Source organism: Myotis davidii, unplaced genomic scaffold (assembly GCF_000327345.1).
Source record: "Myotis davidii unplaced genomic scaffold, ASM32734v1 scaffold147, whole genome shotgun sequence".
Taxonomy (NCBI): domain Eukaryota; kingdom Metazoa; phylum Chordata; class Mammalia; order Chiroptera; family Vespertilionidae; genus Myotis; species Myotis davidii.
Genome location: NW_006383010.1, coordinates 1,290,885 through 1,306,185, shown reverse-complemented (window position 1 = coordinate 1,306,185; position 15,301 = coordinate 1,290,885). Strand labels below are relative to the sequence as shown.

Sequence of the window (15,301 nt, the reverse complement as noted above, 5' to 3'; positions counted from 1 at the left end):
CAGGTGTGGCCGGGCGGCTGGACCGGCGTTGATTCCCAGAGAACCAGCTAGTAGTCAGTCGCCACTTATTCACCCTCCTGGTTTTCATTGTATTTTAACCTTAAATATTTTCAATAAGAAACCGGAAAGGGGACTTGAAAGTTACAAAAGAATAAGTGTCTCCAGTGTGTATCTATCTGGGTGGGTAACGTTGATCGGGTTAGCAGTCTGCTTAGAAACAATTGATCAGTTTTGCATAGTTATTGAAAATGAATGCTATTTTAAAAGAAGATGCTCTGTTTAAAGAGACTAGGCGAAATGTAATCTGACCTGAATTTGAACCATGAATTCGATGGCTGCCCCCCTCCTGCCCTGTGTGGAGCTGTCTTTTAAATCGCTAAACTGGTGGCTCCAAATGTAATATGCGTTTATAGAATCTTAAAGATTCTCTTTGTAGCCACTCTTGGCAGTACCGTTTGTTTTTGTTTTTTAAAGCAAAGGCCGCACCAAGGAAATACTGTATGATTAGTTCCTTCCCGGGTGCTCTGTCTGCTTTTCACTTGGCTGAGTGCATATTCCCTAACCCAAACGAATTACTTAGCAATGTAGTGGCCCTGATTTACATATACTCATGGGTTACCCTCTCACTGGCATCCTGTAGTTGTCAGGATTCTTTACTCATCTTTCTTTTTATAGAGCCTAGTGCAGTCAATGTTAGTTGAATGAAATAAGTCAAATTAATGTACACTTGTTCTCCAGTGTTCTCTCTCTGTTTCAAACCAAAGTGTCTTAACTGATCAAGTTTAGACACTTTATTTGGGATTGTCACCCCATTTAAGTTTAATCCTTTTCTCCTTTTTGCTCCTTTTCATATTGCATTTTTTACCGCTGTTAGAGTGCTGTTTCATTGATCTGTCCCTTAGTTTCCTGAGGGGATATAGGACCTTTTAATTGTACTTTTATTTCAAAGCATAGTGCCTTGTACATCGTAGGTATCTGTGTGTGTACATGAACACAGAATGGGATAGGCCCTTTTAATCTGTAGATACAATTGTAGATACAAATTTTAAAAAATTATTACCAGGGTAATAGGATAGATGATGTAATAAAATATACTGTACTTATTTATCTATTTTTTTTACACTCTTGATGGCTGTTTTTTTGTTGTTTTTTTTGCTGAAGCCAATAGTTTTCCTGGATCAGAAAGAGAAAATAGGAAATAAATTCACCTCCAAATTGAAATTTCTAAAGTCAGTCTAACTATTCAAGTCATAACTGGTGATCAATCTGAATAGTAGTGTATTGTTCTGTTTATGTAGCAGAATATACATGCATGCATGGGTGTGTCTGTGTGCGTGTGTGTGTGTGTGTGTGTAACTACAGAGACAGAGAAAGAGAGAGAGAGATGTTCTTTATATGAATAAAACCCAGAAGTAGGACGCTTGCAAAGAACTCTACCAGGAGAAACTTTAGCCAAAAGACTGGCGTTTAAGGTTTTATACTTGAGAACAAGTGTATGTGTGGAAATTAGTTAAAGAAAAGGCAAGGACCTTTTACATAATATAGAGTTAATGAGGAAGAAATTTTGGGAAAAGAAAGGGGAAAGACATTGGACCATTTTGGAGTTGATAATCAGTACCAACATAATTCTTTACCCACTTAAAAATAATACATTTACCAAATAACAGATAATTTAGATCTAATTAAAATGTAAATTCAGGCAATATTTTGAGATTATAGTGTGACCTAAAGTCAGGATGATTTACAATCACACATTTTTTGTTAATTTGTGTGTAAGTCTAGCAACAAAGGTATAATACAGTTCTTTCTTTTTTTCTTTTGTTACCTAGGTTCAAGATGAATAGTGATCAAATTGCACTGGTTGGTCAAGTGTTTGAGTCATATGTTTCAGAATACCATAAGAATGATATTCTTTTAATCCTGAAGGAAAATGATGAAGATGCTCATTACCCAGTTGTGGTTAATGCCATGACCCTTTTTGAGACCAACATGGAAATTGGGGAGTATTTCAATGCATTCCCCAATGAAGTACTAACTATTTTTGATAATTCACTGAGAAGATCAGCCATGACAATTCTCGAGTCCCTTTCTCAGACTGAGGGTGTCTCCATGAAGCAGAATCTTCATGCCAGGATATCAGGTGAATCATTTAAGAATTTTATTGCCATCTTATTCTTTTTGGAAGATTTTTGAGAAACCTTAACACATATTGAATATATAATACTAAGAAATAATTGTTATTTGTACTTCAAAATATTTTCATTGTGCAGTTGATATAGCACCAGGGGGTATTTGTGAAGCATTCCACAGAAATTTGGAAATAAGTATGTTTTCTGAGAGTTACATTGTAAAGGCAACACAGGATAGAGCAGAGAATACAAAAAAATCCTAAGCAAAAATATGGACCCTTATTGGCAAAATATGATACAATCTACGTTAATATAAATACAGAATATTTTCATTAGAGAGTGGGCAAGTCAGTCTTGGAAGCACAGAAAAAGAAGTCATAGAGGCAAATGTTGGCGGTGCCTGCCATGTTTGTTTAGTACATAGTATATGGAAGCGAGTCTCAGCAAGCAACAGAAATTTCGAGTATCTGTGGACTTGTAACCTGCAACACTAAATTAATGTAATCTGGTACCTTAAGCATGCAGCTCATCTGACTAATTTGTTTTAAAAAACAATCCATGCTTCCTAAACGAGAGAGAAACATCGATCAGCTGCCGCCTGCACACCCCCCACTGGGGATGTGCCCGGAACCCAGGTACATGCCCTTGACCGGAATCGAACCCGGGACCCTCCAGTCTGCAGGCCAATGCTCTATCCACTGAGCCAAACCGGTTTTGGCCAATTATTATTATTATTTGGCTTTCAGAGTAGATATATTCTCAGGGAGAAAATGTGCTAACCATGAAAACTTAAAAAGGATAATCATACCTATTACGATTATTTCTCCTGAGCTTGGCAAATTTGACAGATCTGTGTTCTGTGTGCATACTTATCAGGTTTCAGAGCTACTAAATTCTGAGGCCTAGACAGTGGACCATGTGACATGAACCAGTGTAACAAATGCTACCTTAATAAACCTGTTAGGAGGCAGCCTTTGACTATCACAGCCAGCATTGCTCTACTCCAAAGATACATTAGCCAGCCATGAGAAAGGGCATTTCCACATAAACATTTTCCTTGGCACTTATCAAGTTGCTTTTTTACTAATGGTGAAAATCACAAGGTTTTTAAAAGATAAAGTGATTCTGTGGGTAAACCTCTAGGTAATTCACGGGTTGGAAACACTGTCAGACTTACATATTAATGAATCCTGAACCTAACTGAAAAAGCAGTGGCCTTCTAGCACTGTGGCATTTGGTCGTTATGCTACCATCTCTTTATCACTTTGCATTGTGGTTTACTCAAAGAGTAATACATTGATTTTACATGTGACTGGTAGCAGCATATTCTTTGTCGAATGTAGTTATAATTATATACTATATTTAGATCCTACTGAGATAGCCCTCTTATGAGAATGAATTCTTTTTTTAAATCCTGGTTATTATATCATCTAGATATATACTTTTAAAATGAGTCTACTGATAATTGTTATTTGATAGAATTCTTTTCTATTTTCTTGACTCCATCTAATTTTTTTCTTAAGTTTTTCAGAGTTTTTCCCCCCTGAAATTATACTTTCTTCCTCAGGAAATATAAGAAAAGTATATTCCATGGAGTCAAATGCGAAGGTTGATATAGTTTCTTCTTCTTCCTCTTTAGGTTTGCCAGTTTGCCCTGAGCTGGTGAGGGAGCACATCCCAAAAACGAAGGATGTGGGACACTTTTTATCTGTCACGGGGACAGTGATTCGAACAAGTCTGGTGAAGATCCTGGAGTTTGAACGGGATTACATGTGTAACAAATGCAAGCATGTATTTGTGGTCAAGGCTGACTTTGAGCAGTATTATACCTTCTGCCGGCCCTCCTCATGTCCCAGCTTGGAGAGCTGTGATTCTTCAAAATTCACTTGCCTCTCAGACTTGTCTTCATCTCCAACCAAGTGTAGAGATTATCAGGAAATCAAAATTCAGGAACAGGTAAATGAGCAAATCAATGGGAAAATGACAAATTTGTAGAAGTATTATTCAGCTACAGGCTGATTGCCAGCACGAGGGAACACAAAACGGATTACAAATGAAACTTATGTCATTATTTTGTAGAAGATCAAGTGTGAAACTGTTGCACATATATCAGAATATAGTCTTTAGAGACCATGATATAAACATTTTTTTATGTAAAGCATTGGCAAAAGGATTGTGGAATGACTTAATAATTATGTTAAAATTAAGTGAATATTTAGGAAGTTCAAACTGGATGTTCTTCACTAAGGGGTAGGAGAAAATTAAATGGATTTAATTGGTTGTTAAACATTGGAGTGGGCCAGATTTAGGGTTTAGGCCTAATTTTTATTTGCTATGCCAAATGATGTATACATAATCACTCTTTCTTACATGAGAGTGAACCTGATTTTTATTTTACTTGCCTCTTAAACACAAAGGCTTATTCAGTGTCAAGAATTTAGACTTCTGTCTTTCTACACCATTCCTAACTCATGGTTTCTGTTTTTATGGTTGTCTATATTCCAAAATGGCAGCCACAATTTGATCACATCTGTATCCTAGTCTGAGAACAGAAAAAAGGAGGATAGGCAAAACCACGTGCCATGTCACCTAAGTGTCCATTTAAGTATCTCTTTCAAAATTCCTATAACATGTCTACTTACATCTCATTGGCCAGAACTTAGTCATATGAGCACACCTAGATGCAAGGGAGCCTGGGAGATTCAGTCTTTTTACTGGGGACTTGCTCATGTAGAATAAAACCAGGGTCCTGTTTCTAAGTAACAGGTCTTATGACTAGAAATCAGGAAAGAAGTGCCTCTTTATTTTGGGTATATAACTTTATTATTATGTTTAGTAGTTGGAATTATTTTGACCATCCACAAGGTAGATTATATTTGCAGATGTTTTCCAAATATTGGTGTTTTTATTTTACTTTAGTTATAGTGAATTCTTAAACTGATAGTATGCACAATTTATAAGAAAAGTCTGAATCCCTATCATAATTAGATTGTATTACAATGCCAGAGAAATATAAATGGTAATTTCAAGAATTGCTAGACTTCAGAATACTTAGCACATATTTAAGCATATTCAGTATCTGTTTTCTTTGCTAGGTTCAAAGGCTAGCTATTGGAAATATTCCACGATCCATGAAGGTTATCCTAGAAGATGACTTAGTAGACACTTGCAAATCTGGTAAGAATTAACTTTTGTTAGCTTATATAGGAGGTCCTAACATATTGATATAGAAACCCACTTTTTATTTTCCCAAGAGAGTGTGGAGACTTAAATGCCTACCTTGAGAATAGAGACTGGTGTGGAGGTGGGACAGGACAGCAGAAATGAAGCTGGGCTGGAGCTTAGCGATCTAGTCCAGCTGCTAGTTTTATAGATGAAGTACCTGACTTGCCTAAGGCCCCTTGAAAAGTTAAGTGACAGAACTGGAATGTGAACCCAGATCTGTGGACTTCTAGTTTGGGACGTTCTTCAGTGCACCATCGCTTCACAGGAGCAACTTTAAAAATGTTGGTTTTAGTGGGCAACTAGATAAGAACAGAAACAAGGAGGGATAGGCTTCAGAGGGTCTGACTCTTTCAAATGCTGCTGCAGCCTTAATGGTGTCTAGAAGAAAGAAGGTGACTGTTTCTCTCTGCTCTGTGCTGGTCTTCTGTCCTCCGAGGGTCCTCAGTGTTTCCACTAGCCAATTGCCTGAACTGGGAAGGAACTTGAATCATACTGAAAGAGCTGTGGGTGGTTAGCATGGATAAGCCTCAGGAAAGAGATGACAACCAACTTCTGTTTGTTGGAAGATTGTCATATAGAAATGGAATTGAAAGTACAGAAGAGCTGTTGGGTTTCAGTGGGCTGGAGGTGCAGGAAGGTAGACTTGACTCAGTATCTACTAATCAGAAGTGTCCAGCATGATGGTGAGTTTAAGCAGAGGATGTGCAGCTTCTTGTTAGCTATTTAGGTCTCATGATCTGGAGATCTACAGTGTTCTAGGCAAATTACAGACTCTCTGGGCCTCAGAGCTGTTCTGAAAATCCGAGGCTCCAGAAGCCTGGTTGTTGTGATGTCATTCTTAGTTCTACTTTGATTTTTAGGCCAGACAGACAATTCCTAAGCTCTCCTTTGCCCATCTCAACTTACCTTGTCTCTTCTTTTTTTTTTTTTTAAATATATTTTATTGATTTTTTACAGAGAGGAAGGGAGAGAGATAGAGAGCTAGAAACATCGATGAGAGAGAAACATTGATCAGCTGCCTCCTGCACATCTCCCACCGGGGATGTGTCTGCATCCCAGGTACATGCCCTTGACCGGAATTGAACCTGGGAACTTTCAGTCTGCAGGCCGACGCTCTATCCACTGAGCCAAACCGGTTTCGGCTACCTTGTCTCTTCTTACTCTTCTCACTGGGGAGCCTGGGAAGAAGCAAACTTAAAAAGTACATGTGGAAGGGCGAGGATTAATCTCAGCCCATGGCTATAGAATGGAAGTGTTCTACACTGACTTTTAAACTTTTGTTTTTACAAAGAAAATGGTAGGGAAAAGTTTTATTTGAAAAATTAAGATATTAGAAAGTTTTGTAAATTAGTACCACCCAAACAGTAAATACTATTCTGTCATTTGCAGGAAACACATTTAAATATCATAAGTGATATTCTTTTTTTTAAAAAATATATTTTATTGATTTTTTACAGAGAGGAAGGGAGAGAGACAGATAGTCAGAAACATTGATGAGAGAGAGACATCGATTAGCTGCCTCCTGCACATCCCCCACTGGGGATGTGCCCACAACCCAGGTACATGCCCTTGACCGGAATCGAACCTGGGGCCTTTCAGTCCTCAGGCCGACACTCTATTCACTGAGCCAAACCGGCCTCAGCCATAAGTGATATTCTTAATAAAATTTGGTATGATTTTTTAAATGGATGTGTTGGTGATAGCTTGATAATGAGAGAGTAAGGGTTGCTTTCTTCAGCTGTTGGTAGAGGGTAGGGCTTAAAATTTACATGGCACTGGTTAGCAAAGGGTACAGATCACAGACAGAAGCAGACTGCCTTCAAAGTGATCATCTTAAAGTTTTAATCAAAAACTTTGTCTAGCCAAAACCGGTTTGGCTCAGTGGATAGAGCGTCGGCCTGCAGACTGAAGGGTCCCGGGTTCGATTCCGGTCCAGGGCATGTACCTTGGTTGCGGGCATATCCCTAGTGGGGCATGTGCAGGAGGCAGCTGATCGATGTTTCTCTCTCATCGATGTTTCTGACTATCTCTCTCCCTTCCTCTCTGTAAAAAATCAATAAAATATATTAAAAAGAAAAAAACAACAAATTTGTCTAACCAAAGTACTTGATGGATATTTTCCATATATCAACACAGGTATCCTCATCCATACTTCTTCCTCACTGTCATCTTCCCATACTGACAGAAGACTCTGGTATAGAGCTTGAGAGTCTTGGGTTTGTAGACTTTCAGTCCTAAACAAAGTTGTCCTCAGAGCTACACATCTTTTATCAGTTTCGCTAAGGCTACAGTTTCCAACCCAAGAAAAGGAGAATGGAAGCCTGTCCCCTTAATCCAGCACCTTCTGTTCCCTGCATGCATTCCCAGGACTATCCAGACCATTGTCTGTGAGGAGAAATGAGAACTTATCCTTTCTCTTTCTTAACTGTTATTACAATTAATCTAAAAATTGCCTAACGATTTCCACTCCTTTTTTTTTGACATTTAAGTTAAATTGAAGGTGGGTCAGAAAATGGAAATGATTGCTAAAACTTGAATATCAGCAGTTGCCTTTCAATTCACCTGCTTTAAATATTTCCCATTTTCTCTAAAGCACCCTTCAACTATAAAAACAGATAGCACAGTTGGATATACTGGGCAATAACAGGTATACCTGATCTCTTACTCCACATTCCAGTTCTCCCCTAAAGGTCAGAAAGAAAATGCTTCATTTTGCCAAATTCCATCATTTCCCTTTTTTTAACCTTAGATTTCTCCAAATGCTTCATTTAGAAGATATTTACTGAGCTGATATTAAAATGATGAGGCAAACACTGTATGGAAATAAAAGAGTTCATTATCTAGAGTCATTAATAATTCTTTATCAAAAGACTCCCCCAATCATCCAAGAATCACCAACTTATACACTGAGTGGCCAGATTATTATGACTGGCCAGGTTATTCTGACCACCCCATCAGTACAATGAAGTGAATTAGTTATGCAAATAATAATAATAAAACCTTGAGAGTATTTGCTTAGGAAGTTTTCAATATTCAGTATTTTTGGAAGTGTCAATGAAGTACTGATGAGGTGGTCATAATAATCTGGCCGGTCATAATAATCTGGCCACTCAGTATAGTTTGAAATTTATGTCACATACATTAACAATTTATAGTTATCTAAACAGTATACTAAGGAAATAACAGCTTTGATCATGGATTTCCTGCTAAATGGACAAGTCTGTGTCATAGTACCTTGTTCATATAGGACCCTAGATTTTAACCCAAATCTGTAATGTCTGGATCAGCAAAGCAGTGCTTATATGAGCTTAGCCTGAACATGAAATTATCCTTTCACAGAAATTTCATCTAACTGAATTCTTTCTACACCGAAAAATAAAAAAACACCTCAAGGTATTTTTCTTTCACAGGTCACTAATAAAAAAGAATGGATAGAAGCAGTCGGTCAACAGCTATTTTTTCATTTATCCATAACTATAAACTTCTGTAAATATCAAAAGACATAATTGGCATAATCCTTGTCCTTTGGGAATTGACAGTCTAGTTAGGAACCCAAACTGACGTTGCAGAGTAATAAAGTTGGAGGTTATGTGCTGAAAGCTGTCAGGGCAGCAGGTCTGTGATGGGTCTGACGGGGATGGCTGCAGTAGTAAATACACTGCAGAAGACAGAATAGCACAAAGTGACTGGACTGGATTATATGAAAGTAACAAATTTAGCTTTCTGCAAATAACATTGTTTATAATTTTTACCATAGAAAACTAAAATGAGTATTCACTTGGACTGTCACATGTACCCCATAATTGTTCTGATGATCACAGGAATCTGCCATTCAAAACCTGTATATATGAAGGGCTTTTTAAAGGTATCAATTGCTCTACAAATGTAAGGTTAGGTTTAGTATAATAATAGCTAATATTTATTGAGCATTTATATTTCTAGATACTATGTTAATTTACAAACATTATTTGACTTAATTATCACTATAGTCCTATGATATAAATATAATTATTCCCATTTTGTAGGTCAAGACATAGGCTCAGCAAAGTTAGGTAACTTGCCGAAGGTCACATGACCAGTAAGTGGTGAGCTGGGATTTGAGTTTAAATCTAATGAGTCAGTATTCTTGGCCATTCTTCAGTACTCTACATTTTCCACAGTATCACCGCTATTGAAGTCAGATTTTTACTAGTATGTACTATATTTAAAAGTTCCTCATTTGACTGAATTAGGAACAACCTAAATATAACCCATAAAATGACCATAGTAGAGGATTGTTCCAATGTGCATATAAAGTTGCCCCAGTTATTTTTATCTACAAAATTTGGGGTAGACAATATAGTAAATGATCATTATTCTTGATTGAGTTTGAAAAACACCACGCAGTAGCTTGGAAAGGATTTTAAAAACAAGTGTAAAGTACCTATTTGTTATTTATAAAGTTGCCTTTGGCTAGAAATATGCTTTCTATTCTGTGAATTGCTACCATTGGTTCCATGCATTTAGCCTTTACAGTATACTTCAGAAAATCAAAAGCTCTGTGGATTACACATTGCATATTAAAATTTAGAGTCTAAGGCATTTTGCACCAGCAAATATATATTTGACACAACCTTAGAAATAAAGATGTGCCTGTTAGTTCAGAAACAATATTTTTGTGCAAAATATAAACACCAGGATTGGGTTTGGGGGATGTCCAACATCCTGTGTTCAATAAGATTGAAATCTCTGGGGACTAGGATTTTGTCTTTTCCAGTGCCAAAATATTGAATGCCAAGCATTCGTAAAAATTTGTTACTGATGTTTTGAATTGTATGTAATAATAAGCACAGAAATTAGTGTTTGGAGAAGGTGCCTATAAACTACCAAGGCCTCTTAGGAAAATCTGTAAAAGTTTACTATCCTGTCACTAGGAATTAGTTTTCTGAGGTGGGAAGGAACCAACCAAGAAGGAATAAGCAGGGTTGTCTTTTGGGCTTTCATAGTCTATTCAAACTTGTTTTGATGTAGAACAGGTATTCATTCATTCATTACTTTCTTCATTCATTCTTTTGATCATTTAAAAAAAGTTAGTGAATACAATGTTAGTAAATGTGTTAAGTAAAAATTAATCTATAAATTACTAAAAGTAGTATGTCATCACTAAGTTCTTTCCTTCCTGACAGCAAACTGATTATAGTTTAGTCTTTTGGCTGCAGTTCTCACCTCTTTAATGAAATCTCTGTGGCTTGAGATTCTGAGAGGATGAGCCTTCCCCCAGTATAATAATGAGGAATAAGTCATCCAGTAAACTATTTCCCAGGGAAGGGTAATAATTCGGTGTGATTATAATGTGACAGATCAAGAAAAAATAAAAATGCTGACTTTTGCTTTTAGTTGTACAGACACAAGTGCCTGTTTTTAAAAAAATTAGGAATCTCTGGTGGTTTTTTGCACCCAAAGTGTTTTCCGAATGAGTGTTGGATGAGTGTATAGCACTCTAAACAGTGGTCAGGAAGTGGTTTATGTCCTTGTCCTTTGTCATGGGAGTTTGTGCCCAGTATGCAGAGTGCTACTGCTGGACTCACTTGGTGCTTTTTCCTAGGTGATGACCTCACTATTTATGGGGTTGTCATGCAACGGTGGAAGCCCTTTCAGCGAGATGTGCGCTGTGAAGTGGAGATAGTCCTGAAAGCCAATTATGTCCAAGTAAATAATGAGCAGTCTGCAGGGATCATCATGGATGAGGAGGTCCGAAAGGAATTTGAAGATTTTTGGGAACACTATAAGAGTGATCCCTTTGCAGGTTTGTGATTAAGGGTATAAAGCTGATAATTATTAATGGCATTTCATTCAGTAGTTGAACATGTTGTCTCTGATTGGGTAGCCTTACATGTCCCATAACTCAGCGACTGAGTGCACAGGGTAGTAGCATCAGTCAGTGCCTCTAGCCACAGCCTCCCCGGAAGTGCTTTTCTGGCATAGCCTCTTCTATTTAGAGAGATGGGAGAAGAAGGCTGACTTCCAAGAGGTTTTTCATTTCTAACTATTTTAACATCTTATACTGCCAAAGTCGTTTCAGAATTTTCTACCTTCTTTACCTTAAATAGGAAAAACTCATCCTGTTATGACACCTTGTCTGATGTCCTTTAAATTATATGGACATCTTCACATGATTTTAGCTGAAGATTTAAAAATAGGAGCTACGTAGAAAAGAGATGAGAAAGATGGAAGGATGCAAAAAATAAGCTTTGTCATCATAGCAAAAATTTTGATTATGACACTAAGCTATAATTACATAGATTAAAACATCACGGCCTTTGAGTTTATAAAGTATTTTTAATAAAAATCCCAAATGTATAAAACACCAATTTAATCTTCAAATGTCTGTTTTCATTCTTCCTTGGAGGTATCTTCCGAGAAAAATAAACCAAAGGCAGTAATAGGCTATTACTTTTATTTATTTATTTATTTAAAATATATTTTTGATTTCAAAGAGGAAGGAAGAGGGAGAGAGATAGAAACATCCATGATGAGAGAGAATCATGGATCGGCCGCCTCCTGCACCCCCGTCCCCCCTCCCCCCGGGCTCAAGCACACAACCCGGGCATGTGCCCTTGACCAGAATCAAACATGGTACCCCCCAGTTCACAGGGCAACGCTCTATCCACTGAGCCAAACTGGCTAGGGCAAGGCTATTACTTTTAAAAAAACATTTTCTTCTTAAAAATATATATTTTTTAATATTTCAGAGAAGAAGGGAGAGAGAAAGAGAGATAGAAACATCAATGATAAGAGAGAATCATTGATCAACTGCCTCCCACAAGTGCTCTGACCAAGAATCAAACCATGACCTCCTGGTTCATAGGTCAACACTCAACCACTAAGCCATGCCGACCGGGCAGTAATAGGCTATTTCTAATAAACTTCATCTCCAGTCAACCACATAGTGATTACTTTATTCTTAAATCACATGCTGAACTGGATAGTTGTTATTTCACCCACACAAAAAAGGCCCTTATTTGCCAAAATAGAGGCAGTTTGCTTTTATTTTGTGGCATGATATATTTTTTGCTTATGCATGTAGCATATATGATCATTCTTTTACCTGATCTATACAGAAAGAACCACAGGTCTCTCTATATTGTGACTTTTATAAGCAAACCTAGGAATCATATTTTTTAAAGAATATTTTTTCTTGAAATTGTTTCTTAGGATCAGGTCCTTATAAAAATCTGTAATCCTCCCTTGGACAACAGTCATTCCTTATTAATCACAAATAGAGGCCTGGTGCACGAAATTCATGCACTCAGCAGGGCGGGGGTGGGGCGTCACTCAGCCCAGCCTGCACCCTCTCGCAGTCCAGGAGCCCTCGGGGGATGTCCGACTGACATCCTTAGTGCTGCCACGGAGGCGGGAGAGGCTGCTTTCACCACTGCTGCTGCACTCGCCAGCCGTGAGCCTGGCTTCTGGTGTACTGATCACCAGGGGGTGGGAGTGCACTGACCACTAGGAGGCAGCTCCTGCATTGAGTGTCTGCCCCCTAGTGGTCAGTGTGCGTCATAGGTACCGGCCAGTAGGACTCCAATCCAGGACCCCTCGGGGGATGTCTGACTTCTAGTTTAGGCAGTCGAACATCCCTCTCACAATCTGGGACTGCTGGCTCCTAACCACTTGCCTGCCTACCGGCTTGATCACGGCCTAACCACTCCCCTGCTGGCCTCATGGCCCCCAACTGCCCTCCTCTGCCGGCCTCATGGCCCCCAACTGCCCTCCCCTGCTGGCCTGATCGCCCCTAATCGCCTCTGCCTCAGCCCCCACCACCATGGCTTTATCTGGAAGGAAGTTGGACGGTAGGAAGATGTCCGGTCTCCCGGTCTAATTAGCATATTACCCTTTTATTAGTATAGATGCCTCAGCCCAACTCTGCCTAGTTGGCTTTTCTACCACAGCAATGGAATGGATTCCCTCCAGCAGTCAATTAACTTCCTCTAGGATTTACTAATTCTTTTTGGTCCCCGTTGTACAGAAATATTTCCTTCACCATTTCTGCAATGCCAGGTCATAGTCCCAAACCTTCTAGGAATCATATTTTTTAAAGAATATTTTTTCTTGAAATTGTTTCTTAGGATCAGGTCCTTATAAAAAGGATTATGAGGCAATTTGGATATATTACCAAAAGGAGCCTTTGTGTGTTGGCCCATAAATTGTAGAGGAGGCCCTTTCTTCTTCCTTGATGATTTGGCAGGAAAGCTTCTGGAACTGGAATCTTCAGCTGCTGGAGTACTCATACAATTATTTTCACCTCAAAACAGCTATCACTGAAACATGAGTAAAAATTCAGATAAGTATAAAAGTCCCAAAACATGCAAATTAGTTACTAGTATGTGGATATTAACTTCTGGTAACATGAACGTAGACACAGCACCATTAGTGGTGAATTCTGTGTAAGTTAGACAGGCTCAGGCAAGGCTTGCTAGACTCTCATGTTTCTCTGTTGGTTGATTAGGCCAGAAACCGAATGAAATACCTACTTTATTCATAATATCTGTATGTAAAGGTTCTGGCTCCTACAATCCAACTTACTGTTCTGAGATCAAGCACTCTCCTTTTATTTACACCGTGTAGTGATTCTACTGAAATTACTGCACAGAAAGGCGGCCAGTTCTATTTTTAAGGGTAATGCTAGCCTGATGAAGGAGAAAATGAGATTCTTTTCTGTCCCTTCTCAAGTATGATAAATTTATGGAAACTTAAGCAGGTAGCACCCAGGAATAAAGCAGACATTTCACCTCATGGCATTAAGAAGAGAACTAAATTATTCACTGCTTTTAGTAATTTGGAAATGGTCCTCTTGATCATTTTATTTTTTTATTTATTGATTTTAGAGAGACAGAGGAAGTGAGACAGAGACAGAAACATCAATTTGTCGTTCCACTTATTTATGCATTCATTGGTTGATTCTTGTATGTGCCTGACTGGAGATCAAACCCTCAACCTTGGCATACCAACTGAGCTATTGGGCCAGGGCCTTTAAATCATTTTAGATAGTAGAGTGTGTTATAGGGTAGGGAGGAAATTTTCAGGTATGATTTCTTAAAAATTGTTGGCAACTTCTGGTCTTTCTACCTTTTCTAGGAAGGAATGAAATATTGGCCAGTTTATGCCCTCAAGTTTTTGGGATGTATCTAGTAAAGCTTGCTGTAGCCATGGTACTGGCTGGTGGGATTCAAAGGACTGATGCTACAGGAACACGAGTCAGAGGTTAGTACCTATTTAAAACTTTTGAAAAGTTGTAACACATATAAGGAGAGAAACGAGAATTTGTTTTTCTTGAATAAAAATTGCTTTTTGAGCTTTACTTTGCAAATGTAGTCTTTAAAGCTGACAGTTGTCTGGCTAATACTTAGTCCAACATCTGTATATCAGTAGCTACTTTCTAGAATTACAAAAACTAAAAGAAATCATAAATTTTTCAATGAGTAAGTTTTGCTCTAACCTCTCAGGGTTTCACAAAATAAAATCTTCACATTTCTATTTCTGTCTGTGTTTTTCATCAGATCCACCATCTTCTTTAAGAGGGAAAGATTAGAGTCCAGCCAGTGTGGTTCAGTGGTTGAGCTTCGACCTATGAACCAGAAGGTTCTGATTCGATTTCTTGTCAGGGCATATTCCTGGGTTGTGTGCTCGATCCCCAGTAGGGAGCATGTAAGAGGCAGCCTATCAATGATTTTCATCATTGATGTTTCTCTCTCTTCCTCTCTGAAATAAAAATATATATTTTTTTAAAAGGCTCTTGGCCTCTGAGCATGTTCATATGCAGACCTGCATACATTCAAATTAAGTCAGTGTTGCTCCCATTTGGCATTGTCTGGAGACCGCGGTCGCCTTCACAGGTGTGTAAGGTGCACGGCGGACTGGGTGCCACACTCAAGAAGGGCCCCAGCCCCCACTTTGTTTTAATAAAT

The 15,301-nt window shown here is 38.4% G+C and overlaps 1 protein-coding gene across 3 annotated transcripts in view; it reads left to right on the top strand.

Annotated features, from left to right (window-relative positions):
- MCM9 (minichromosome maintenance 9 homologous recombination repair factor) overlaps window positions 1-15,301 on the top strand; it is a 78,605-nt gene that overhangs the window by 355 nt on the left and 62,949 nt on the right. For 2 of the 3 annotated variants that reach the window (XM_015557802.1, XM_015557801.1), the window contains exons 2-5: window positions 1,830-2,140; window positions 3,769-4,085; window positions 5,225-5,306; window positions 10,939-11,139. In XM_015557802.1, coding sequence (XP_015413288.1) covers window positions 1,837-2,140; window positions 3,769-4,085; window positions 5,225-5,306; window positions 10,939-11,139 — 904 coding nt within the window. In that variant the 5' untranslated portion in view covers window positions 1,830-1,836. Of the gene's footprint in view, window positions 1-1,829; window positions 2,141-3,768; window positions 4,086-5,224; window positions 5,307-10,938; window positions 11,140-14,471; window positions 14,598-15,301 lie in introns of all 3 variants that reach the window. The other variant, XM_006778419.2, reaches the window with a different exon arrangement.